This window comes from Hyla sarda, chromosome 9 (assembly GCF_029499605.1).
Source record: "Hyla sarda isolate aHylSar1 chromosome 9, aHylSar1.hap1, whole genome shotgun sequence".
In the NCBI taxonomy this organism is placed as follows: Eukaryota; Metazoa; Chordata; class Amphibia; order Anura; family Hylidae; genus Hyla; species Hyla sarda.
The window spans coordinates 168258256-168284228 of record NC_079197.1 but is presented as its reverse complement, the minus strand read 5'-3'; the positions used below and the strand labels follow the sequence as shown (position 1 = coordinate 168284228).

General features: G+C 44.4%; 1 protein-coding gene across 1 annotated transcript; it reads right to left on the bottom strand.

The window, feature by feature from the left end:
- NELFE (negative elongation factor complex member E) lies at positions 1-15168 on the bottom strand. The gene is made up of 11 exons (XM_056539418.1): positions 15111-15168; positions 13638-13734; positions 9910-9979; positions 9102-9247; positions 8091-8165; positions 7972-8009; positions 6484-6692; positions 4466-4610; positions 4323-4377; positions 2410-2512; positions 1-261 (listed from the first exon to the last, which is right to left on the bottom strand). The coding sequence occupies exons 2-11, from the start codon at positions 13710-13712 to the stop codon at positions 137-139; spliced, it is 1041 nt and encodes a 346-aa protein (XP_056395393.1). The 5' UTR covers positions 13713-13734; positions 15111-15168; the 3' UTR covers positions 1-136.
- Positions 15169-25973: the final 10805 nt, after the last annotated feature.

Here is a 25973-nt window from a genome sequence, read left to right as displayed (position 1 = left end):
CTGGCACCAGTTCATTAAAAAAAAAAAAAAAAAAAAGGTTTTCCCCCAGAGTACCCCTTTAAACACATCACAGCTGCACTTCTAAGAGCCAACTAACACCTCTTTCTTGTCCCACATAAGCGTTCTTCTCCTCCGGTTACTCAGTAGTGGGGGTCTCTGTAGCCGTAGTGGGGGTGGACCCCACACTGAAAAAATCCTCATCTGAATAGCTGACTTGGGCTCTCTTGTCCTTATTGGTTCCCTTGGCGCTGTTGTGGAAGGCTGCGGAGAGGAGACATCATGGTTGACATGGCTCTATTCTATGAATACTCCAGCATTAAAAAACATACAGTGGGGATCAAAAGTTTGGGCACCCCAGGTAAAAAATTTGTATTAATGTGCATAAAGAAGCCAAGGAAAGATGGAAAAATCTCCAAAAGGCATCAAATTACAGATTAGACATTCTTATAATATGTCAACAAAAGTTACATTTTATTTCCATCATTTACACTTTCAAAATAACAGAAAACAAAAAAATGGCATCTACAAAAGTTTGGGCACCCTGCAGAGTTAATATCTTGTACTGTCCCCTTTGGCAAGTATCACAGCTTGTAAGCGCTTTTTGTAGCCAGCCAAGAGTCTTTCAGTTCTTGTTTGAGGTATCTTTGCCCATTCTTCCTTACAAAAGTCTTCCAGTTCTTTGAGATTTCTGGGCTGTCTGTCACGCACTGCTCTTTTAAGGTCTATCCATAGATTTTCAATTATGTTGAGGTCAGGAGATTGTGAAGGCCATGACAAAACCTTCAGTTTACGCCTCTTGATGTAATCCCCCGTGGATTTTGAGGTGTGTTTAGGATCAATATCCATTTGTAGAAGCCATCCTCTCTTTAACTTCAGCTTTTTCACAGATGGCATCAAGTTAGCATCCAAAATTTGCTGAAATTTTATTGAATCTATTTTTCCTTCTACTCGTGAGATGTTCCCTGTGCCACTGGCTGCAATACAACCCCAAAGCATGATTGATCCACTCCCATGCTTAACAGTTGGACAGTTTTTTGTTTTCTGTTATTTTGAAAGTGTAAATTAAACTCTAAAATGAAAGTCTAACTTTTGTTGACATATTATAAGAATGTCTAATCTGTAATTTGATGCCTTTTGGAGATTTTTCCATCTTTCCTTGGCTTCTTTATGCACATTAATACAATTTTTTTTACCTGGGGTGCCCAAACTTTTGATCCCCACTGTATCCCCTATCCACAGGATAAGTGTTTAATCACAGGGGTCTGATCTCATCTCTAGAACCCACCTGCGATCTCCAAAATTTCCTCGTAGCATGGAGTGCAAGGTTGGCACACGCTTCATGCATTCTTTATAAGAGGTCCGGGGACACGAGTGATGTACCCATGTTCTTAAAGGGGTACTCCGGTGGAAAACGTTTTTTTTTTATTTTTTTTTTTAATCAACTGGTGCCGGAAAGTGAAACAGATTTGTAAAGGACTTCTATTAAAAAATCTTTATGCTTCTAGTACTTAATAGCAGCTGTATGCTACAGAGGAAACTCTTTTTTTCTTTTTGAATTTCTTTTTTTGTCTTGTCCACAGTGCTCTCTGCTGACACCTCTGTCCGTGTCAGGAAATGTCCAGAGCAGCATAGGTTTGCTATGGGAATTTTCTCCTGCTCTGGACAGTTCCTGACATGGACAGAGGTGTCAGCAGAGAGCACTGTGGACAAGACAAAAAACAAATAAATAAAAAGAATTTCCTCTGTAGCATACAGCTGCTAAAAAAATACTGGAAGGATTAAGATTTTTTAATAGAAGTAATTTACAAATCTGTTTAACTTTCTGGCACCAGTTGATTTAAAAAAAAAAAAAAAAAATGTTTTCCAGTGGAGTACCCCTTTAAGACTGTGACTGGTGTCAGCATTTGGACCCCCCACCCCAGCAATGATACAATTATGCCTTATCCTGGGGATAAGTGTCATTTGTGGGGCAAAACTTATAACTGCAAATGTAAGCAAAACTAAGTTTTGTGTTACTGTCACTTAAAAAAAAAAAAAAATAAAAAACACTAACATTTCCTACAGACATGTCAAAAGTTTTGGTTGGTCGGGGTCTCAGGGCTGCAACCCCATTAATCAGGAGAATGAGCGGGGGGGATAAGGGGTGCGAGCACACAGACTTGTAATGGAGAAGCGAGACAAAGATTGTCAAAAGTCATGGAAATAAAGTGTTACTGCCACCTTATCCCCGCTTGTTCTCCTGATTGGTCGGTAGCTCATTGCTGAGACCCCCCACAATCAAAATTTTTGACATGTCTCTAATACATGGTAGAAGTTCTTTTATCGTGACATCACCCAATTAAAGACAGTTCAAAATCCGATTGGATTTAGTTTAATGGAGTGAGCGGCCAGCCCCCCCCCGATACTCACCTAGCTGACCCCACACAGACTTCCCTATGGCTGCGTCCAGCATCGGCTGCTTCCGGGCTATGCTGACCTTCACCGAGACGTCCTCTATCATTGTGTTATTGAGCTGGAGAAATGAGAAATCACTGTTATATACCCAGTAACTGTGACCTGGAGCCCTCCATACACTGCATGCATTTGTGTTCTTTTATTGTTTTTAATTTTTAATTTTTTTTTTTACAATACAAAGCACCAAACCCTCTGCAGTAATACAAATTCTAGCTGCAGCCACCACTAAGAGAGGCCAAAGCTTGTACTGCATACTATGTATTAAACCAGTGTTTCCCTCACCAGGGTGCCTCCAGCTGTTGCAAAACCACAACTCCCAGCATGCCCGGACAGCCGTTGGCTGTCCGGGCATGCTGGGAGTTGTAGTTTTGCAACAGCTGGAGGCACCCTGGTGAGGGAAACACTGTATTAAAGGGGTATTCCAGGAAAAAAAACTACTTTTTTTTATATATCAACTGGCTCCAGAAAGTTAAACAGATTTGTAAATTACTTCTATTAAAAAATCTTAATCCTTTCGTTACTTATGAGCTGCTGAAGTTGAGTTTTTCTTTTCTGTCTAAGTGCTCTCTGATGACACCTGTCTCGGGAACCGCCCAGTTTAGAAGCAAATCCCCATTGCAAACCTCTTCTAAACTGGGCGGGTCCCGAGACACGTGTCATCAGTGAGCACTTAGACAGAAAAGAACAACTCAACTTCAGAAGCTCATAAGTACTGAAAGGATTAAGATTTTTTAATAGAAATAATTTACTAATTTGTTTAACTTTCTTGAGCCAGTTGATTATATATATATATATATATATATATATATATAAATATAAAGGTTTTTTTTCCTGGATAACCCCTTTAAACTGTCTGAGCACAGAGGAGGATGTGTCCTGGCCTCTGCTCTTAACCGCATATGGGGGAACAGGTAGCGCCATGCTCCGGAACCCCCACCTGAAAAAGGGAAACAAAAGGGAGTAAAGAATCTAACTAAACATCCCTTACTAGAAAATAATAAAAAAAAGACCATGTCTGGGGAGCTCCCACACCTGTGTCTGCCTCCTACTGACACTAGATAAAACTGATTACCTCACTTCCAGTGGGCGGGTCTATCCTGCCAGGGAGGAGCCGACTTTTTTTCCTAGTGTCAGCGCCTCCTAGTGGCAAAAGCATATACCCATCGGTATAGATGTCCCCCAATGAAGAGTGACCGAGAAACACTTTATTAAACTGTCTGAGCACAGAGGAGGATGTGTCCTGGCGTCTACTCTTAGCCTCATATGGGGGAACAGGTAGCACCATGCTCCTGAACCCCCACATGAAAAAAAAGAGGAAACAAAAGGGAGTAAAGAATCTAACTAAACATCCCTTACTAGAAAATAATAAAAAAAAGACATGGTCTGGGGAGCTCCCACACCTGTGTCTGCCTCCTACTGACACTAGCTAAAACTGATTACCTCACTTCCTGTTGGCGGGAATATCCTGCCAGGGAGGAGCCGATTCTTTCCCTAGTGTCAGCCTCCTACTGACACTAGCTAAAACTGATTACCTCACTTCCTGTGGGCGGGATTATCCTGCCAGGGAGGAGCCGATTCTTTCCCTAGTGTCAGCGCCTCCTACTGACACTAGCTAAAACTGATTACCTCACTTCCAGTGGGCGGGATTATCCTCCCAGGGAGGAGCCGACTTCTTTCCTAGTGTCAGCGCCTCCTAGTGGCAAAAGCATATACCCATCTGTAAGGTGTCCCCCAATGAAGAGCGACCGAGAAATACTGTATTGAGCACAGAGGAGGAGGTGTCCTGGCGTCTTGTCTAGTGAGCACCCAGTCAGTACGCACCCTGCGGTGCCCAGTTTGTCTGCAGATAAGACCCCATGTGATCTCACCTCCTGGATCGCCTGGTCTGCAGATTCCATCTTCTCGAACGTAACAAAAGCGCAGCTGTACGAGAACAATATACAAGATCAGAAGAGAGTCCCTCCGTATTCCTTCCCCCCCTCTAACAACAAACATCTCTGTGCGCTCTTACTTCCGTGGAGGATCAGTCGCCAGGTCTATGATCTTCCCGAACTTGGAGAAGGCGTCAGTGAGCATCTGCTTCTTCATGCCCACGCCGTGAACGTATACAGTGTTTCCTTTCCTGGGTGCACGGCATTCTGGGAACGAGTCTGACCCTGGAGTAGAACATAAAAGGGGTACTCCGGTGTAAATTATTATTATTATTATTTTTTTTTTTTTAAATGAACTGGTGCCAGAAAGTGAAACAGATTAGTAAATTACTTCTATTACAAAATCTTTATCCTTCCAGTACGTTTTAGCAGCTGTATGCTACAGAGGAAATTCTTTGCTTTTTGAATTTCTTTTTTTGTCTTGTCCACAGTGCTCTCTGCTGACACCTCTGTCCATGTCAGGAACTGTCCAGAGCAGCATAGGTTTGCTATGGGGATTTTCTCCTGCTCTGGACAGTTCCTGATACGGGCATCAGGTGTCAGCAGAGAGCACTGTGGACAAGACAAAAAAAAAAGAAATTCAAAAATAAAAGAACTTCCTCTGTAGCATACAGCTGCTATAAAGTACTGGAAGGATAAAGATTTTTTTAATAGTAAGTAATTTACTAAACTTTTTGGCACCAGTTCATTTTAAAAAAATAAATAAAAATAAATGTTTTCCACCGGAGTACCCCTTTAGGACATTTCATCTGCAGCACAGACTTATATACAATCCTCCTCACCACCACAGATTAAGGGTTTATTCACACATACAGTATCCTGCGCATATCTGATCCTGCACATGATTTGAAGCTGTGTTCAGTCATTTGGTTTACATTGCAATCTGCAGCTTCAAATCCTGTGCATCAAATTTGTGAATATACCCTATGGGCTCATTCACACAGAGATCCGCAGCGTATTTTACGCTGCGGATCCACCGACAATGGACCCTACATCTGTGCCTGCTAACAGCGGCAAACCACCACTACGAGCAGACACACTGAGATGTGCCAGTCGCCGCGCATATGCGCGGCGACTGGCACATCGCAGTGTGTCTGCTCGTAGTGGCGGATTGTCACTATGAGCAGGCACAGATGGAGGTAGCACTGTCAGGTCCATTGTCGGCGGATCCGCAGCGTATTTTACGCTGCGGATCCACCGACAATGGACCCTCAAGTGCAACCTCCATCTGTGCCTGCTAACAGCGGCAAACCGCCACTACGAGCAGACACACTGAGATGTGCCAGTCGCCGCGCAACATCGCAGTGTGTCTGCTTGTAGCGGCGCATTGTCACTATGAGCAGGCACAGATGGAGGTAGTACTGTAGGGTCCATTGTCGGCGGATCCGCAGCGTAAAATACGCTGCGGATCCTTCCGTGTGAATGAGCCCTAAAGGGATTATCCAGGAATAGAAAGACAGAACGGCTCCATTGAAGTGATGTCGCCAAGTTGCAATACCAGTGACAACCTGAGGACAGGTGTGGTGCTGTTTTTCTAATTCTGAATAACCCCTTTAGGGTACGTACATGCACACATAATCCGCTTGCAGGATTTCCGCAGCAAAAAATTTTATAGCAGTTTTGCCGCAGACCCAATGGGCAGAAATATAATCCACTTGTTGATTTTTCCCTGTGGGAAATCCGCAAGCGGAATTTTGGCTGCGGAAAACCTGCAGCAGATTATGTATTTTGTGAACATACCCTTAAATTACATATGGGCCTGTACTGCGACCCTCCTGTCTTCCTCTTGGTTCAGTTTCCGCCCATTCTCCAGAGGTATTGATTGGAAGGGTAGATAAACACGGCTGATTTCTTCCGGAAACAGCGCCACTCTTTTATACTGGCTTTCTATGGAACTGCAGCTCAGCAGAATTTACTTGGACTTGGGCTAAGTTTCAATACCAAACATAGTCATTGGACAAGAGTGGCGCAGTTTCTGAAAGAAGGTAGCCATCTTTATCTCATCTCTCACTGGCCTTAGTAAGTGTTGCGATACGGTAATTAGACTGTGAGCTCCTGGGGTCAGTGACATGTCCCAGTGATATACATGCATACATACTCCTGTGGAAGCCTTCTCTGTCTCGTTCTCTCTCTCGATCTCTTTCGCTTCGGTCTCTTTCGCGGTCTCTCTCCCGGTCGCGGTCTCGTTCTCTTCCGCGTTCTCGTTCGAAAGGCTCCCTGTCTCCTCCCCGCCGGTTCTCCCTGTTGCTCTCTCGGTCCTCTGCCTCTCGCTCGGGGTCTCGCATGCGCTCACTGGAGCTGACAAAACTAAGGGGGGGGGGGGGAGAAAGTGTTCAATAAGGGACCATTCACACTGCAGAATTTACACTTAGGGTGTGTTCACACGGCCGTTTGCCCCCGTTCCGTTTAAAAAAGAAAAAAAACGGATAGAAACGGCTGATCAAACGAGTATCCGTTTTGGACCGTTTAAAATTTTTTTATTTTTAAGTATGAAAAATCAGCTACCTACAGACTCCCACAGCCAGGACTACTACTACTCCCATCATGGAACAGACTTGTTTCCATGGTGGGAGTAGTAGTTCCTGGCTGCAGGAGTCTGCCAGCGGCTGGGGAGGCTACATTAGTGCTTGTACTACTACCCCCATCATGGAACAGAGTCTGATCCATGATGGGGATAGCAGTACAAACACTAATGTAGTCCCCCCCTACCAGCCACTGGCAGACTCCCGTAGCCAAGGAATTACTACTCCCATCATGGAACAGACTTGTTTCCATGATGGGAGTAGTAGTAGTCCCACAACACTGTAGGAGTCTGCTGAGGTCACCTCTTCTGAGCATGCTCAAATGTAATTACGGATATTTTAAACTCGGGTGCAAACGGATGACATTAAAGGGGTTATCCAGGAAAAAACTTTTTTTTATATATCAACTGGTTCCAGAAAGTTAAACAGATTTGTAAATTACTTCTATTAAAAAAATCTTAATCCTTTCAGTACTTATGAGCTTCTGAAGTTAAGGTTGTTCTTTTCTGTCTAAGTCCTCTCTGATGACACGTGTCTCGGGAAACGCCCAGTTTTGAAGCAAATCCCCATAGCAAACCTCTTCTAAACTGGGCGGTTTCCGAGACAGGTGTCATCAGAGAGCACTTAGACAGAAAAAGAACAACCTAAACTTCAGAAGCTCATAAGTACTGAAAGGATTAAGATTTTTTAATAGAAGTAATTTACAAATCTGTTTAACTTTCTGGAGTCAGTTGATATATAAAAAAATTTTTATAAATTTTTAAAAAACGGGGACAGACGGCCGTGTGAACAAGCCTTTAAGCTGAACTCCGCTCCAATGACCGGTTCACACTGTGGAATTTCCGCGGCGGAAATTTCGGAATCTGGACACCGCCGAAAAAAAAATGTACATGCTTATTCTTTCAGAGGAATTCCCCGTTGACTGCATTGCCGTCAATGGAGACGGTGCAGGTACGCGTGGCCATAGCGCCAATTGATACTGACAGTGGCTGCTGCATACGGGATTTCCACCCATAGTGTGAATGGGCCCTTAGGGGACAGGAGGGGCAATGGAGGAGACTCACCTCTCATAGAGAGACTTCCTCTGGTTGCGTCTTGAACCCTGGAGATAGAATTGCGACAAAGTGTTATGAGCAGGTGTCTCAGATATGACATCTACAACTAAATATCCCGAAACATTTACCTCAGCTTGCTCCTCGTCTACAGAGACGCTGCGCTGGAAGGGCTGGAAAGTGGGTGCCGGGCCCTTATCGGGGTCCTGAAAGCAAGAAAGAGAGAGGTGAATGCAAGTATGGGCTCATTGGAGTTAGTGTTTCCCAACCAAGGTGCCTCCAGCTGTTGCAAAACTACAACTCCCAGCATGCCCGGACAGCCGTTGGCTGTCCGGGCATGCAGGGAGTCGTAGTTTGGCAACAGCTGGAGGCACCCTGGTTGGGAGACACTGATATAGTACTTATACACTAGAAGCTGCTAAAGGGTTAAAGGGTTAATTTAATTTAAAAAAAATGTAGTCATTTCCGGCAGATATAGTTTTGCCTTCAATTCCTCTGCTGCTGTCAGTGAATAGTAATATTCTCACTTGCGTCAGGCACAAGTTGCCACAGAGATACACTGTAACGAGCTCCGCAGCTCTAGACAGGTTTTCCACATCTTCTGGATGGAAGAGAAAGTGTTTTCGTTCACTGACAGCAAGCAGCAATCTTGACAGTGGTGAACAAAACTCAAAGCTAATAAGAAAACTGCAGGGCTTGACTTTCCATACAAAGTGATTAAAGGGGTTGTATGGGACCAGTGGTCACATGATCTGTCACATGATCACCGGGTCGTACAATGAATGACTTTTTTATTTTTAATTTTTTTTTTTACATGCAGTGTTTCCTAACCAGGGTGTCTCCAGCTGTTGCAAAACTTAGACTTCCAGCATGCCCGGACAGCTAAAAGGCATGCTGGGAGTTGTAGTTTTGCAACAGCTGGGGGCATCTTCCTGATTGGGAAACACTGGCATAGAGGAATAGGGAAGACACAAGATGGCTTCCAAGTCGCCCATCCGCTTCTACAGGAGCAGAGGCGTTATACTCAGGCCATAGATTAGATACCATGGTACGGTTGCCCAGCCAAATGTATCACATTGGACACATACAGTACATGGGCATTAATGGGTTACAGACTGACAGAGCTCTAGGTGGAGACCAACCTTGAGTTTGCCCTCTAGTGTCCGCGAGCGTTTGAAGCCGCTGTTTTTCGTCCCGGATTTTATAGCACTGATGGCGCCGGTCTTCACCAGCATCTTGGCTTGTTCCGTGGCTGTGGCGGTGTCCACGGCGGGCTGGTCTGATAAAGCTGCAAAGAAGAGAGACAAAGAAAATGGAAGCAGCGCCATTCTTGCCTGTGGGTTGTGCCTGGTACTGCAATTTAAAGGGGTATTCCAGGAAAAAACTTTTTTTTTTTTTTTTTTTTTTTTTTTATATCAACTGGCTCAAGAAAGTTAAACAGATTTGTAAATGACTTCTATTAAATAAAAAAAAATCTTTATCCTTCCAATAATTATCAGCTGCTGAAGTTGAGTTGTTCTTTTCTGTCTGGCAACAGTGCTCTCTGCTGACATCTCTGCTTGTCTCGGGAACTGCACAGAGTAGAAGAGGTTTGCTATGGGGATTTGCTTCTACTCTGGACAGTTCCCGAGACACGTGTCATCAGAGAGCACTTACACAGAAAAGAACAACTCAACTTCAGCAGCTCATAAGTACTGAAAGGATTAAGATTTTTTAATAGAAGTAATTTACAAATTTGTTTCACTTTCTGGAGCCAGTTGATTATATATATATATATATATATATATATATATATATATATATATATATACAATTTTGTCCTAGATAACCCCTTTAAGCCTAATAAATGTATAACTGCAGCACCAGACATGGCGGCTGGAGAAATAAACTTAGATGCTGTTTCACGTGAATGAATGACATGGTAGCGGTAAGTATATGAAGTGGACTCACATCGCTTGATGCCGGCCTGGCTCGTCTGGTTGGTGGACGTTTGCTTCTTCAGGGCCAGCAGAGCTTTTTTCTGGTGTGGGAAACACAATGAAAAGCAATAAGAGAAATGAAATTAACAAATTAATTAAAACACCAGCGGCAGAGCTCTAAATTTTTTATGTTAAAGGGGTACTCCGGTGGAAAACGTTTTTTTTTTTTATTTTTTTTTTTTTATCAACTGGTGCCAGAAAGTTAAACAGATTTGTAAATTACTTCTATTAAAAAATCTTAATCCTTCCAGTACTTATTAGCTGCTGAATACTACAGAAGAAATTCTTTTCTTTTTGCAACACAGAGCTCTCTGCTGACATCATGATCACAGTGCTCTCTGCTGACATCTCTGTCCATAGCAGCATGTGTTTGCTATGGGGATTTTCTCCTGCTCTGGACAGTTCCTAAAATGGACAGAGATGTCAGCAGAGAGCACTGTGGTCATGATGTCAGCAGAGAGCTCTGTGTTGCAAAAAGAAAATAATTTCTTCTGTAGTATTCAGCAGCTAATAAGTACTGGAAGGATTAAGATTTTTTTTAATAGAAGTAATTTACAAATCTGTTTAACTTTCTGGCACCAGTTGATTTAAAAAAAATAAATAAAAATACGTTTTCCCCCGGAGTACCCCTTTAAAAGGTGCCATCAATAACACTGAAGGCAGTCAGTGAATGTACACTATATAGGGATATGTCGGCACTTCTGTGGAATCTGCGGTGGAGCACGAGGTAGGGTAAAGCTACAGGTAGAAGAAAGATGATACCCAGCGCTCACCAGTGCTGGGTATCATCTTTCTTTTACCAGTGAATGTACAGACGCAACCAGGGTGGTCATACGTGGCTCCTGACACCCCAACCCCAGTATTCAGTCCTGTATACAGTGATCCCTCAGGTTACAATATTTTTACCATATAAATTGTCTTTTCTGGACCAAACTTGCCACACAATACTACAGACAGTCCAGATCAAAACAAAGATCTGACCAATAGGGAATTTCACTGGTACAGTGGTCCCTCAACATACAATGGTAATCCGTTCCAAATGAACCATCGTTTGTTGAAACCATCGTATGTTGAGGGATCCGTGCAATGTAAAGTATAGGACAGTGGTCTACAACCTGCGGACCTCCAGATGTTGCAAAACAACAACACCCAGCATGCCCGGACAGCCAACGGCTGTCCGGGCATGCAGGGAGTTGTAGTTTTGCAACATCTGGAGGTCCGCAGGTTGAAGACCACTGGTATTGGAGATTATACTCACGTGTCCCCGCCGCTCCGGACCGTCACCGCTGCCCTGGATGTCGCCTTCCATCGCTGTCGTCGCGTCCCCGGGGTGACCCCGACGCTCCGGCAAGGCCTCTTCTTCCCCGGCATCCTCGCTCTCCGTCGCCGCCATCACTTCGCTACGCACGCCGCTCCTATTGGATGACGGGACGGCGTGCGCAGCGACGTGATGACGACGATGGAGAGTGCCGCCGATGCAGGGGATCCCGAAGAGGACGCGCCGGAGCCCCGAGGACAGGTAAGTGATCGTCAGCGGACCACAAGGGGCACCGTAAACGGCTATCCGGTGGTAGCTGAAGCAGTCTGCGCTGACGGATAGCCGTTTATGCGATGGCCCCGACATACAAAAGCATCGGATGTTAATGCTGCCTTCAACATGTGATGGCATCTGAGAGTGATCGTATGGGGAAATGATCGTATGTCGGGGCCATCGTAGGTCGGGGGGGGGTCACTGTATTACTGAAGGGCTTGCAATGACTGGTGTCTGGTAGCGCCACCCTACAGTACAGTGTGGTACTACATGTTCTGCACTACCTGTACAGAGCAGCATAGGTTTGCTATGGGGATTTACTCCTGCTCTGGACAGTTCCTGACATGGACAGAGGTGTCAGCAGAGAGCACTGTGGTCAGACAGAAAAGAACTACACAACTTCCTGTGGAGCATACAGCAGCTGATAAGTACTGGAAGGTTTAAGATTTTTATATAGAAGTAATTTACAAATCTGTATAACTTTCTGGCACCAGTAAAGTGGAAAACATTAAGGGATATGTATCAAAAACCATCCAGAGGAAAAGTTACTGAGTTGCCCATAGCAACCAATCAGATCGCTACTTTCATTTTTTTAGAGTCCATTTAAAAAATGAAAGAAGCGATCTGATTGGTTGCTATGGGCAACTCAGTAACTTTACCTCTGGACAGGTTTTGATAAATCACCACCCATTGTTTTTCCTCTGGAGTACCCCATAAAAAATAAAAATAAAATGTATATATATATTAGTATTTTGGATGTCATACAGATGCATAAAGGGGTATTCCGCCTCTAGACATCTTATCCCCTATCCAAAGGATATGGGATAAGATGTCTGATCGTGGGGATCCCGCCACTGGGAACCCGTAATATCTCCTGCAGCACCCCCTGTCATCTGGTACACGGAGCGAACTTCGCTCCATGCCGGATGACTGGCGATGCAGGGGCTGGAGGATCACTTGCATTGAGGGGGTGGGGTGTGACATCATGAGGGGGCAGGGCCAGAGACCGCCGACGCCCCCTGCTTCTCTCCCCCTGCCTGTCCTGGGGTCCTGAGTCCAACCACCGACGCTGCCCCATCGCCTCCCCATCCTCGGTTTTATAATTACCTGTTCCCGGCGTCCTGCACTGTCACTGTACGCCGGGCAACTGGCGGTGACGTCGCTCGTCATTGCGGAGCGCACAGCAACAGCGCAGGACACCGCCAGCGCCAGAAGTAGCGCGGACCCCGGGAACAGGTAATTATAAACCGGGGATGGGGGAGGCAATGGGGCAGCGGTATCCGGCCAGAGGATAGGCAGGGGGAGGCAATCGGGCAGCGGCAGTGGTTGGACTCAGGACAGGCAGGGGGAGAGAAGCGGGGGGCGGTGGTCTCTGGCCCCGCAAAAGCCGCTGCAGTCCATTGATTTAAAGCGCCCGCTTTAAATCATTGATCTGCAGTGGCTTCTGCGGGACCAGAAACAGATTATCAGGGTATACCCGCACACACACACGCACGCACCCTCATTTTACCAAGGATATTTGTGGGGGGGGGGAATTAAAATGCACGGCATATCGGTTTAAGTTATCGGCTATCGGCCTGAAAGTTCACAGGTTATCGGCTCTAAAAAATCAATATCGGTCGATCCCTAGTCTAGGGGTGGAGTACCCCTTTGAGGCCAGGTTAACACTACATGAATTTTCGAGCGGAAATTCCAGGGCAGCACAATTCACCAGGAGATTCGGTAGTTTGAACCTGGCCTTAAATACAAAAGGTTCGGAGTTCATATTTTTTTTTTCTCTTTGCTTAACACCTCAAAACATTTGAAACCTGCAAATAGAGATGAGCGAACTTACAGTAAATTCGATTCGTCACGAACTTCTCAGCTCGGGGGTTGCTGACTTTTCCTGCATAAATTAGTTCAGCTTTCCGGTGCTCCCGTGGGCTGGAAAAGGTGGATACAGTCCTAGGAGACTCTTTCCTAGGACTGTATCCACCTTTTCCAGCCCACCGGAGCACCGGAAAGCTGAACTAATTTATGCAGGAAAAGTCAGCAACCCCCGAGCTGAGAAGTTTGTGACGAATCGAATTTACTGTAAGTTCGCTCATCTCTACCTGCAAACAAAGACCTGATTTGCATAAAATGTGTCGGACAATCACATTTACGACCTATTTGCTTGTAACGCAAACCTTCTTTTTCAGCTTGGCAAATTTCCTCTGTAAAGCTTCCTCTTCTTCTGTCAAAACGGGGGGCAACAAAACCATGGTGGTTGGGGGAAGTGGATACCTGAACAGAGAGATATAGGGGATGTGAGAAAATCACATATTGCAGTGTTTCCCAAACAGGGTCTCTCCAGCTGTTGCAAAACTACAACTCCCAGCATGCACGGACAGCAGACAAACAATGAACACCAAGGGGGAGATTTATCAAAACCTGTGCAGAGGAAAAGTTGACCAGTTGCCCATAGCAACCAATCAGATATCTTCTTTCATTTTTGAAAGGGTCTCTGAAAAATAAAAGAAGCGATCTGATTGGTTGCTATGGGCAATCGGTCGACTTTTCCTCAGGGCCGGTTTTGGAAAATCTCCTCCCATGTTTTTTGGCGTTTCATATTCATATTCCACCTGTGGCAAAATTACAACTCCCAGCATGCCTGGACAGTCAAAGGCTGTCTGGGCATGCTGGGACTTGTAGTTTGGCAATAGCTGGAGGCACCCTGGTTGGGAAACACTGGCCTAAGGGGTGGTACCAATATACCAGCCATGTATTACTGGCCGTCAGATCCCTAATGATCAACAAGTAACGGCATGCTCTTGTGATACGCCATTCGCAGTGGTCTTCAAACTCTGGACATGCAGCTGTTGCAAGACTACAACTCCCAGCATGCACGGACAGCTTGCTGTCTGTGAACGGAAACACTCCTCTATACATCAAGAGTAGTGTTTCCCAACCACTGTGCCTCCAGCTGTTGCAAAACTGCAACTCCCAGCAGTCTGGGCAATGCTGGGAGTTGTTAATGTGGAACAGCTGGAGGCCCATAGAGACCACTGCACCATTGTTAGTAATTTTCTACAACGTAATAATATACTTTGAATCGAAATTCACTCAAGTCAGGATCACTGCTTGCTGTCAGTCAATGGAAGGTAGAAATCTTATTGGGATAACAATCATCTGACGCAGGGGCGATGTGGTGAGATACGATGTATCAAGTCTCTGAATCAGTGTTTCCCAAAGCAGTGTGCCTCCTGCTGTTGCAAAACAACAACGCCCAGCATGCCTGGACAGCCTTCGGCTGTCCAGGCATGCTGGGCGTTGTAGTTTTGCAACAGCTGGAGGCACACCACTGTGGAATCACTGCTCTGAATGTATGCACAAGTGTTCCCATACACAGACAGCAAGCAGAGATGGTGCTTATATTAAAGAATTGAAACACAAAGTTGCAGAACTTCTCATTTTACATTGGAGACACAGAACATTAACATAAGAGAAGACTGCAGCTAAAAAGAGGATGTGCTAAGAAGCTTCCATAATAATGGAGCCCAATGTCCCCAGAATTATCACTTCTGCTATGAATAACACTGCAGGACACCTACAGGAACATAACACCCACCGCAAACAGCTATAAAGCTTATAATAAGAAAAGCAACATAAAGAAAATTTACCTCGGTAGTTTAAAAAGTCAGTCGCACTTTTTATACGTCACGGGAGACGGCCAACCAGCGGAAGCGCCGTGTTTGCCAACCGATGACGTCGCCGGCGTAGTACAGCCAATCACAGCGGTTCTAGGACTACACGTTTCCGCCTGGCCGGTCAGGTGACTAAAAGCGCTTCCGTTTTGTGGGAGGACACGCGGTTATGATTGGCTGTTGGTGACGTCACGCGCTGTAGCCTGTCTTCTTGCTGGCAACTATATATGAATATATATATATATATCCACATTGGGGGAGATTTATCAAAGCCTATGTAGAGGGAGCGTGGTGCTGTTACCCATAGCAACCAGATTTCTGCTTTCATTTTTAAATGAAAGCAGCAATCTGATTGGTTGCTATGGGCAACTGTCTTATTCTTCCTCTACAAAGGTTTTAAGACAGTAAAACAGTGTTTCCAAACCAGGGTGCCTCCTGCTGTTGTAAAACTACAATTCCCAGCATGCCCCGACAGCCTTCGGCTGTCCGGTCATGCTGGCAGTTGTAGTTTTGCAACAGCTGGAGGCACCCTAGTTGGGAAACACTGCAGTAGTGTGTACAGCTGCAGCACATGTTTTACACTAGTGCAGGCATAGGCAACCTTCGGCATTGTAGATGTTTTGGACTACATCTCCCATGATGCTCTTACAGCCAAAATGCTGCCAAAGCATCATGGGAGTTGTAGTCCAAATCATCTGCAGCACCCTAAACAGTGTTGCCTATGTCTGCGAATAGTGCAATTATTAATGCGCAGGTGTAGATATAGAAGATCTTTTAGGGCCATGTAGATAATTCTGTTGTCATTAACCCTTAGGTTGTAGACTGCCCTTAGCTATACACCAAAGTGACGTCATGTGACCTAATTTTCCAAAACATCACTATGGCTTCTATCTGTCACAAACTACAGCTGTTAAAGGAGATCTGAAGTGCTCTGAACTTTATCCCCTATCCTTAGGATAGGGGATAAGTTTTAGATTGCGGGGCGTCGGAGCGCTGGGGCCCCCCGCAATCTCCTGTACGGGGCCGCGGCAATGTACAGGAAAGAGGGCGTTCTGTCTCGCAGGACGCGGCAGTCGGCACGACCCTCCATGAATTCCATAGAGATACATGGAGGGCGTGCCGGCTGCCGCGTCATGCGGGGATGTAACGCCCCCTTTCCTGAACATTGCCACGGCCCCGTACAGCGCTCGGACCCCCCCCCCCGCGATCTAAAACTTGTCACCTATCCTTCCGATAGGGGATAAATTTCAGAGCACTACAGATCTTCTGGTTGGCTTCTGTTTAGGCCTTAAAATGTGTGTGACTGCCGCTGTATACTGCACACAAAGAAATAAACACCAGACAAAAAGTTGGTATATATCTCCTCCTCAGCATACTGGCTAAGGAGCTGTCCCAAGGAGTTCTGTTTATTAAACGGAAGTACATTGTTTTTTACATTTGACAAAAAGGGGAGGTTAGTTATCACGTCAAAATTATCATGTTATATTTTGATTGGTTATTTGAGTATTGCGTCTGTATATATTAGCATATTAAGCATTCATTTTTTTCTTAGCCATAGGTCACCTATGTTGCCTTTTCCCTATTCTACCAGAAAATTCCAGATGTATCTGTCCTTCTGCACAGTCTATATTTCTTCAAAAGTTTTGTCTTCCAACCTCTTCTTTATCTTGTTGCTTCTGACCTCATCTCAAGGTCTTCATCTTAGTCACAAGCAAATATCAGCTTGCTATGTCTCATAAGGAAAATAATGTTTTTCTGCAGCATATTAGTAGATTATATATATATATATATAGTTACATAGTTAGTATGGTTGAAAAAAGACATACGTCCATCAAGTCCAACCAGGGGATTGAAGGGAAGGATGTAAGGGGATAAGGGAAAGGGATGTAGTTTTATAATTCTGCATAAGCTTTAATGTTATTTTGTTCCAGGAATGTATCTAACCCTGTTTTAAAGCTGTTAATTGTTCCTGCTGTGACCAGTTCCTGAGGTAGACCGTTCCATAAATTCACAGTCCTCACGGTAAAGAAGGCGTGCCGCCCCTTTAGACTAAACCTTTTCTTCTCCAGACGGAGGGAGTGCCCCCTCGTCCTTTGGGGGGGTTTAACCTGGAACAGTTTTTCTCCATATTTTTTGTATGGGCCATTAATATACTTATATACGTTTATCATATCCCCCCTTAAACGTCTCTTCTCAAGACTAAACAATTGTAACTCCTTTAATCGCTCCTCATAGCTAAGATGTTCCATGCCCCATATTAGTTTGGTCGCGCGTCTCTGCACCCTTTCCAACTCTGCAGTGTCCCTTTTATGAACAGGCGACCAAAACTGAACAGCATATTCCAGGTGAGGCCGTACCAATGCTTTATAAAGGGGGAGTATTATGTCCCTGTCCCTTGAGTCCATGCCTCTTTTGATACATGACAATATCCTGCTGGCTTTGGAAGCAGCAGCCTGACATTGCATGCTATTCTGTAGTCTGTGATCTACAAGTACACCCAGATCCTTCTCTACCAGTGACTCTGCCAGTTTAATCCCCCCTAAGACATACGACGCATGCAGGTTATTAGTACCCAGATGCATAACTTTACATTTATCCACATTGAACCTCATTTGCCAAGTGGATGCCCAGACACTTAGTCTATCCAAGTCATCTTGTAACTTATACACATCCTCTATAGACTGTACCGTGCTACAAAGCTTGGTGTCATCTGCAAAGATAGAAACAGAGCTGTTAATACCATCCTCTATATCATTGATAAATAAATTAAACAGCAGCGGGCCCAGTACTGAACCTTGGGGTACACCACTAATAACCGGGGACCAATCAGAGTACGAATCATTTACCACCACTCTCTGGGTACGATCCATGAGCCAGTGTTCAATCCAGTTACAAACTAAAGTTTCCAAGCCCAAGGACCTTAACTTACCTGTCAGACGTCTGTGAGGGACAGTATCAAACGCTTTGGCAAAATCCAGAAACACTATATCCACAGCCATTCCTCTGTCAAGGCTTCTACTCACCTCTTCATAAAAGCAAATTAGATTGGTTTGACAACTTCTATCCTTAGTAAACCCATGCTGGCTATCACTTATAATACTATTATCCCCTATGTATTCCTGTATGTAATCCCTTATAAGTCCTTCAAACAATTTACCCACAATGCACGTTAGACTTACCGGTCTATAATTGCCTGGCGAAGACCTAGAGCCCTTCTTGAAGATTGGTACCACATTAGCCTTGCGCCAGTCCCTTGGCACAATACCAGACACCAGAGAATCTCTAAATATCATGAACAAGGGTACAGATATTACTGGACTTACCTCTCTAAGAACTCTTGGGTGTAGTCCATCCGGCCCTGGAGATTTGCTTACATTTACTTTACTTAACTTACCTTGTACCATCTCTACATTAAGCCAGTTCAGTACATTATATGATGTGTTACCAGCACTGACCTGGCCAATGTCAGCTCCTTCTTCCATAGTATATACAGAACTAAAGAACCCATTCAGTAGCTCCGCCTTCTCTTGATCGCCTGTGACAACCTCCCCATTATCATTATTAAGGGGTCCTACATGCTCTGTCCTTGGTTTTTTTGTATTTATATATCTAAAAAAATATTTAGGATTAGTTTTGCTTTCTTTGGCCACCTGTCTCTCATTTTGAATTTTTGCTGTTTTTATTACATTTTTACAGATTTTATTAAGCTCCTTGTACTGTTTAAATGTTATAGCTGACCCATCAGATTTGTATTTTTTGAAGGCTATTTTTTTGTTGTTTATTGCTCTTTTAACCTCATTTGTCAGCCATGTAGGATTTAGTTTTAATCGTTTATATTTGTTCCCCTTTGGTATATATTTAGCTGTATAGTTATTTAGAGTTGATTTAAAGATGTCCCATTTACCTTCTGTATCAGTATTTGAGAACACCTCCCCCCAGTCTATGTCCTGTAGTGCAGCCCTCAACCCAGGGAAGTTTGCCTTTTTAAAGTTATATGTTTTTGCTTTCCCCGTCTGTCTTTGTTTTCTACATTTTAAGTCAAAAGTAACTATATTGTGGTCGCTATTACCAAGGTTTTCCCGCACAGTTACATTACCAACCAGCTCTGCGTTGTTGGAAATGATCAGATCCAACAAGGCATCACTTCTTGTTGGGTCCTCCACAAACTGGCCCATAAAATTATCCTGCAATAAATTTAGGAATTTTCTCCCCTTTGTAGTTTTAGCCAACCCCGGACCCCAATCTATATCTGGATAGTTAAAATCTCCCATTATTACCACTGTACCTGCCCGGGCGGCCCTCTCTATTTGTTTATACAGCCGACCTTCTATCTCTTCAGTGATATTAGGGGGTCTGTAGATTACACCAAATATTATTATTTCAGTATTTCCCTCCTTTTGTAATTCTACCCACAATGATTCCACCTCCTCAGAATCATCACACACTATGGCATCGTTCACATTGACTTTCATACCACTTCTTACATACAGACAGACTCCACCACCTTTTCTGTTCATTCTATCCTTGCGAAACAATGTAAACCCCTGCAGATTGACAGCCCAGTCATGCGAGGAGTCCAGCCATGTCTCAGTGACCCCAACTATATCAATATGTTCCTCCAGTATCAAGGCCTCAAGCTCCCCCATTTTATTTGCTAGGCTTCTGGCATTTGTGAACATACACTTTACATTTCCATTAAGTTTTACACATGTAGTCTCACTAATGGGATTTTCAGAGTTATTGGGGTTAATGTCATTTTTTGAGTTATAAGGGCTAATTGTACTATTTAAGTTATTGGGGCTAATGGGATTTTTTGAGTTATTGGGTCTAACGTTATTATTTAAGTTATTGGGGCTAATGGGATTTTTTGCGTTATTGCGTCTAACGTTGTTATTTAAGTTATTGGGGCTAACGGTATTTTTTGAGTTAATGGGGCTTATTGTAGTTATTGAGTTATTGGGGCTAATGGAATTTTTTGAATTATTGGGATTACAATTTTTCGGGCTACATTTATTTTTACAGCTGGTTTGTAACGCATGAATCTCCTTATCCACTGCTCTTAACCTCCCCCCACAGGACTCCTCTCCACCCGCCATTATGTCCTGACCCCTCTCTAACCTATCCATCCCACTGTCTGCTTTCTTTGCTTTATTATCCTCCCCCCACTCACCTAGTTTAAATACTCAGCCACCCCTTCCAGGATTCTCTCCCCCAGCACAGCAGACCCCCTTCCATTCAGGTGCAAATTATCCGTAGAATAGAGTTTGTACCCCAATGAAAAGTCAGCCCAGTGCTCTAAAAACCCAAACCCTTCCCCCTCACACCACGACTTAAGCCATGCATTTAACTCCCTAAGCTCCCGCTGTCTTTCCTGCGATGCGCATGGCACAGGAAGTATTCCAGAGAACACAACCTTAGAGGTCCTTCCCTTCAGCTTGGCACCTAGTTCCTTGTAATTATTCTTCAAGGACCTCCACCTACCATGTATTCTGTCGTTGGTTCCCACATGGACCACGACAGCTGGGTCATCCCCAGCCCCCCCTAGTAATTTGTCCACCCTTTCCACCACATGCCGAACCCTGGCACCAGGGAGACAGCAAACCATTCGGTTGAGGTGGTCTTGGCGACAAATTATTCTATCCGTCTTCCTGATTATAGAATCCCCTACCACAACTAACTGTCTTGGCCTACCTGCGTTACCATCCCCCACACTACTAGTTGAGCTGTTCCCCCGGCTGTTAGGGAGAACAGTATCCACTAGGGTTGCCATCTCTGACACTGAGGCCCTCGCATCATCGCCCAACTTGGCAATTTTACTTGGGAGATCAGAAGCAGAAGTGACCTTCCTTTTCCTTGCCCCCTTTCCAGTCCCTCTAACTACATTAACCCAGCTCCCTACTTGGGCCTCCTGGCTAGTTTCTCCAACCTCCATTTCTGCCCCACTAACTGCTTGCTCTGTAAGATTGTCAATCGCCCTCAATGTTGCATTTTGCTCCTCTAGATCTCTAATACGAGCTTCCAGATGGGCAACATGCTCACATTTGTCACAGCGGTATTCACCCTGAAGCTGCTGCTCCAGAGATGTATACATGTGGCACAATGTGCACTGAAGAAAACCTCCAATCCTGCTGTCCATATCCTTGGTGACAAACAGCTGTTATTAACTATTAAGAAAAACTACTTTTATCAAGGGAGTGTAATACTTACAGTTACAGTGGGTCCTGCTTACAACTCCTGCTTTCTAAACTTCTGCTTATAAAACTTCTCAAATGTAACACTTAATAATACCACACTTTAGAATACAGACCCAGCTTCAGCTAGACTCAGTCAGAGCAGGGCTCACAGAGTTTCCCAGTTAGTTTTATACACCTGAGAGCAGTTAATCAATTAACCCCTCCCCCAGGTGTGCTACAGACAGGAGTAAAAAAAAAAAAAAAAAAAAAAATGTAAGGGCTATGCAACCGCTGGAGACACCCTGTTTGGAAAACAATGATCCACAGTATACTTAGCACATGAACTTCTGCTTATAAAACTTCTCAAATGTAACACTTAATAATACCACACTTTAGAATACAGACCCAGCTTCAGCTATATATATATTGATCAGTTAATCAAAATCATAACTGCCATTAGACAGTCAGGGCACAATGGGAAGTGTAGTTTTTGCAACAGCTGGGAGCCATACGTAGGAGAATACAGAGTTAGAGCCAGTGGAGGATGTGATCACGTGATGGTCCTTGATGGTGGATAAAGTGTAAGGCTTTTTTAAAGGAATAGTGCAGCAAAAAGTAACTTATCCCTATCCAAATGTGAGTTAAAGTGAGTGTTTCACTAGGAAACCCATTAAGGCTTATGAAAGTCATGTAGGGTGCATAGTTACATAGTACAGTGAAAAAAAATACATACCCACAAAGTTCAACCAATGAGGGGAGAAGATGGGTGAAGGGAAGACTAGGACCTCCCTTCTATTTGTAATGAGAGAAATTAAAGGGGTACTCAGGAGGGAAAAACATGTTTAAATCAACTGGTGCCAGAAAGTTAAACAGATTTGTAAATGACTTCTATTTAAAAATCTTAATCCTTCCAGTACTTATCAGCTGCTGTATGACTCAGAGAAAGTTGTGTAGTTCTCTGTGTCTGACCACAGTGCTCCCTGCTGCCACCCCAGGGTAACTGGAGGCTGCATAGGTAGAGATGACTGTGACAGGCTATGATTGGTAAGAGGGGTGGGAACATAACGAAAAGTTTCCTTTCCTCCCCGCATTCTGATTGGGAATTTGGTGGAAGATGAAAGTGATTGTGGCTGTGATTGGTAAGAGTGGTAATAATAAAGAGTACCTGTCAGATCCCACAAAAATAATATGTTACTCAATACCTAGTCCTGACCATGTACATCTAATCTTTATGCCTCCATCACCTAAATTTATTATAAAAATCCCACTTTTCATTATCTCACAGTGTTAGAAATCCTCTCAGGGGAAGGGGGTGTGACGCCCCTCCCACCACACACCAATCACCTCCCACCACCACAAGTGAGGGACACGTACCCTTCTCCTGAGAGGATTTCTAACATTGTGAGTGGTGTGAGGGGGGGTGTCCCTCCCTTGTGGTGGTGGGAGGTTATTGGTGTGTGGTGGGAGGGGGAGTGTCCCTCCCTTGTGGTGGTGGGAGGTGATTGGTGTGTGGTGGGAGGGGGCGTGTCCCTCCTTGTGGTGGTGGGAGGTGATTGGTGTGTGGTGGGAGGGGGAGTGTCCCTCCCTTGTGGTGGTGGGAGGTGATTGGTGTGTGGTGGGAGGGGGCGTGTCCCTCCTTGTGGTGGTGGTAGGTGATTGGTGTGTGGTGTGAGGGGGCGTGTCCCTCCTTGTGGTGGTGGTAGGTGATTGGTGTGTGGTGTGAGGGGGCGTGTCCCTCCTTGTGGCAGTGGGAGGTGAATGATGTGTCTGCTCATCCAGCCTTGTCCATCAGTCATCTCTTGTCCATGACTCATGGACAAGCAGGTATGGGACCCCTAGTGGTGGAATTTTTAGGGGCCATTTTATTTATTAAATATTCAAAAGTTTTTTAACAACCATATTACAAAAGGGCTTTAAATTTTCATCAGTAACAACATATAACAAAACTTTGGATCTGACAGTGTCCATTTAAGAAAAGTTAATTTAAACCTTCCCTCCCTCCATGCTAATAGGGGAGGGGGAGATGACAGTGACGGACTATGATTGTTAAGAGGGGAGATAATATGAAGAAAAGTCAGTGTTTCCCAAGCAGGGAGCCTCCAGCTATTGCAAAACTACAACTCCCAGCATGCCCGGACAGCCAAAGGCTGTCCGGGCATGCTGGAAGTTGTAGTTTTGCAACAGCTGGGGGGACCCTGCTTGGGAAACACTGGTCTGTGTAGAGGACAGGAGCTTCTTCGGGGTCCTGTACAGAACCCGCAATGTCCTAAAAAAGTAACATGGAGTCGCCCTCACCTGGTGTCCAACCCTGGTACAGGTAAAGAGTACAGAACATGTAATACCACCCTGTACTGTAGGTGGCGCTACCAGATATCAGTCAGTGCATACGCTTCAGTAATACAGGTAAAGAGTACAGAACATGTAATACCTCCCTGTACTGTAGGGGGCGCTACCAGACACCAGTCAGTGCATACACTTCAGTAATACAGGTAAATAGTACAGAACATGAAATACCTCCCTGTACTGTAGGGGGCGCTACCAGATATCAGTCAGTGCATACGCTTCAGTAATACAGGTAAAGAGTAGAGAAACACAAAGAAATAGATCAGCTCACCAAAGTCCATATGTGTCAAGCATCAGGCAACAGTCCCGGAGCAAGGAGGCAGGGAGCCGCCACTCCCCGTAGAACATGGCCATGACTAAGAGCAACTGCTCGAAACGCGTCGGCGTTTCACCCCTCTTTTGTTTTTAAGTGACATGTCACTTGCCACCCAGTGGCGAATTTCCATGTTTTAATAGTTGCCATTGAAGGTTAAGTTTTGTTGGATATTTCTACCCAGGGGCCGGACGCTGTCTACTATTCCTTTTCACAGGTAAAGAGTACAGAACATGTAATACCTCCCTATACTGTAGGGGGCGCTACCAGACACCAGTCAGTGTATACACTTCAGTAATACAGGTAAAGAGTACAGAACATGTAATACCTCCCTGTACTGTAGGGGGTGCTACCAGACACCAGTCAGTGTATACACGTCAGTAATACAGGTAAAGAGTACAGAACATGTAATACCTCCCTGTACTGTAGGGGGCGCTACCAGACATCAGTCAGTGCATACACTTCATTAATACAGGTAAAGAGTACAGAACATGTAATACCTCCCTGTACTGTAGGGGGCGCTACCAGACACCAGTCAGTGTATACACTTCAGTAATACAGGTAAAGAGTACAGAACATGTAATACCTCCCTGTACTGTAGGGGGCGCTACCAGACACCAGTCAGTGTATACACTTCAGTAATACAGGTAAAGAGTACAGAACATGTAATACCTCCCTGTACTGTAGGGGGTGCTACCAGACACCAGTCAGTGTATACACGTCAGTAATACAGGTAAAGAGTACAGAACATGTAATACCTCCCTGTACTGTAGGGGGCGCTACCAGACATCAGTCAGTGCATACACTTCAGTAATACAGGTAAAGAGTACAGAACATGTAATACCTCCCTGTACTGTAGGCGGCGCTACCAGACACCAGTCAGTGCATACACTTCAGTAATACAGTTAAAGAGTACAGAACATGTAATACCTCCCTGTACTGTAGGGGGTGCTACCAGACACCAGTCAGTGTATACACGTCAGTAATACAGGTAAAAAGTACAGAACATGTAATACCTCCCTGTACTGTAGGGGGCGCTACCAGACATCAGTCAGTGCATACACTTCAGTAATACAGGTAAAGAGTACAGAACATGTAAGACCTCCCTGTACTGTAGGGGGCGCTACCAGACATCAGTCAGTGCATGCACTTCAGTAAGGCTGCATTCACACCACATTTTTGCAATACATTGCCCGTATATGTTTTCAATTTGAAAACTGTACGGAACCGTATTGAAAGCCGTATACAGTGACTCTCTATTGAAAACCGTATGCCAAAAGATGCATCTGGTTGCATCCGTTTTGTACCCTGTACGGTTTTGTCAGTTTTTTTCCCGTACCCAAAATCATAGTCTACCATGGTTTTTGGTCCAGGTGAAAAACCGTATTGAAATCGTATCTTTTTTTTTAACATGGGAGTCAATGGGAACCGTACAAAACTGTTTGTGCCTACGGTTCCATCCGGTCTGCACCATACGGTTTTTGACTTTGCACATGCGCAGTGCACACCAAAAGTTTTTTTCTTGGAATTTCAATCAAACAAGTGAAACTTTATTTATAATGGAGTGAAAAGTTAAAACGTATACACGTATAAAAACTTTTTTTCTTAAAAAATGATGCCACCGGACATAATTTTTCAAACCGTATACGGGTTAAAATTTGTACACACATTTTGATACAGTTTAGTCCGGTTTTGAGGAATCCGTTTTTCATCAAAAACCTGATATGGGAAATGTATTGCAAGAACGTGGTGTGAATACAGCCTAATACAGGGGTTTTACCAGTAATTGCCCATTCTGATTGGTCGGTTCTTCCGGCCATTGATACGTTTTGCAGATCTGGACTGTCTGTACATTGTATGTTGAGTCTGGTTTCAAGTTACAATGGTCCAGAAAAGACCATTGTATGTTGAAAGTATTGTATGTTGAGGGATCACTGTATAGTCATGACATGTTGGAGACATCCTTCACAACAAGTGTCTTAATAGCCAACAAAACTATAAGAGACGATT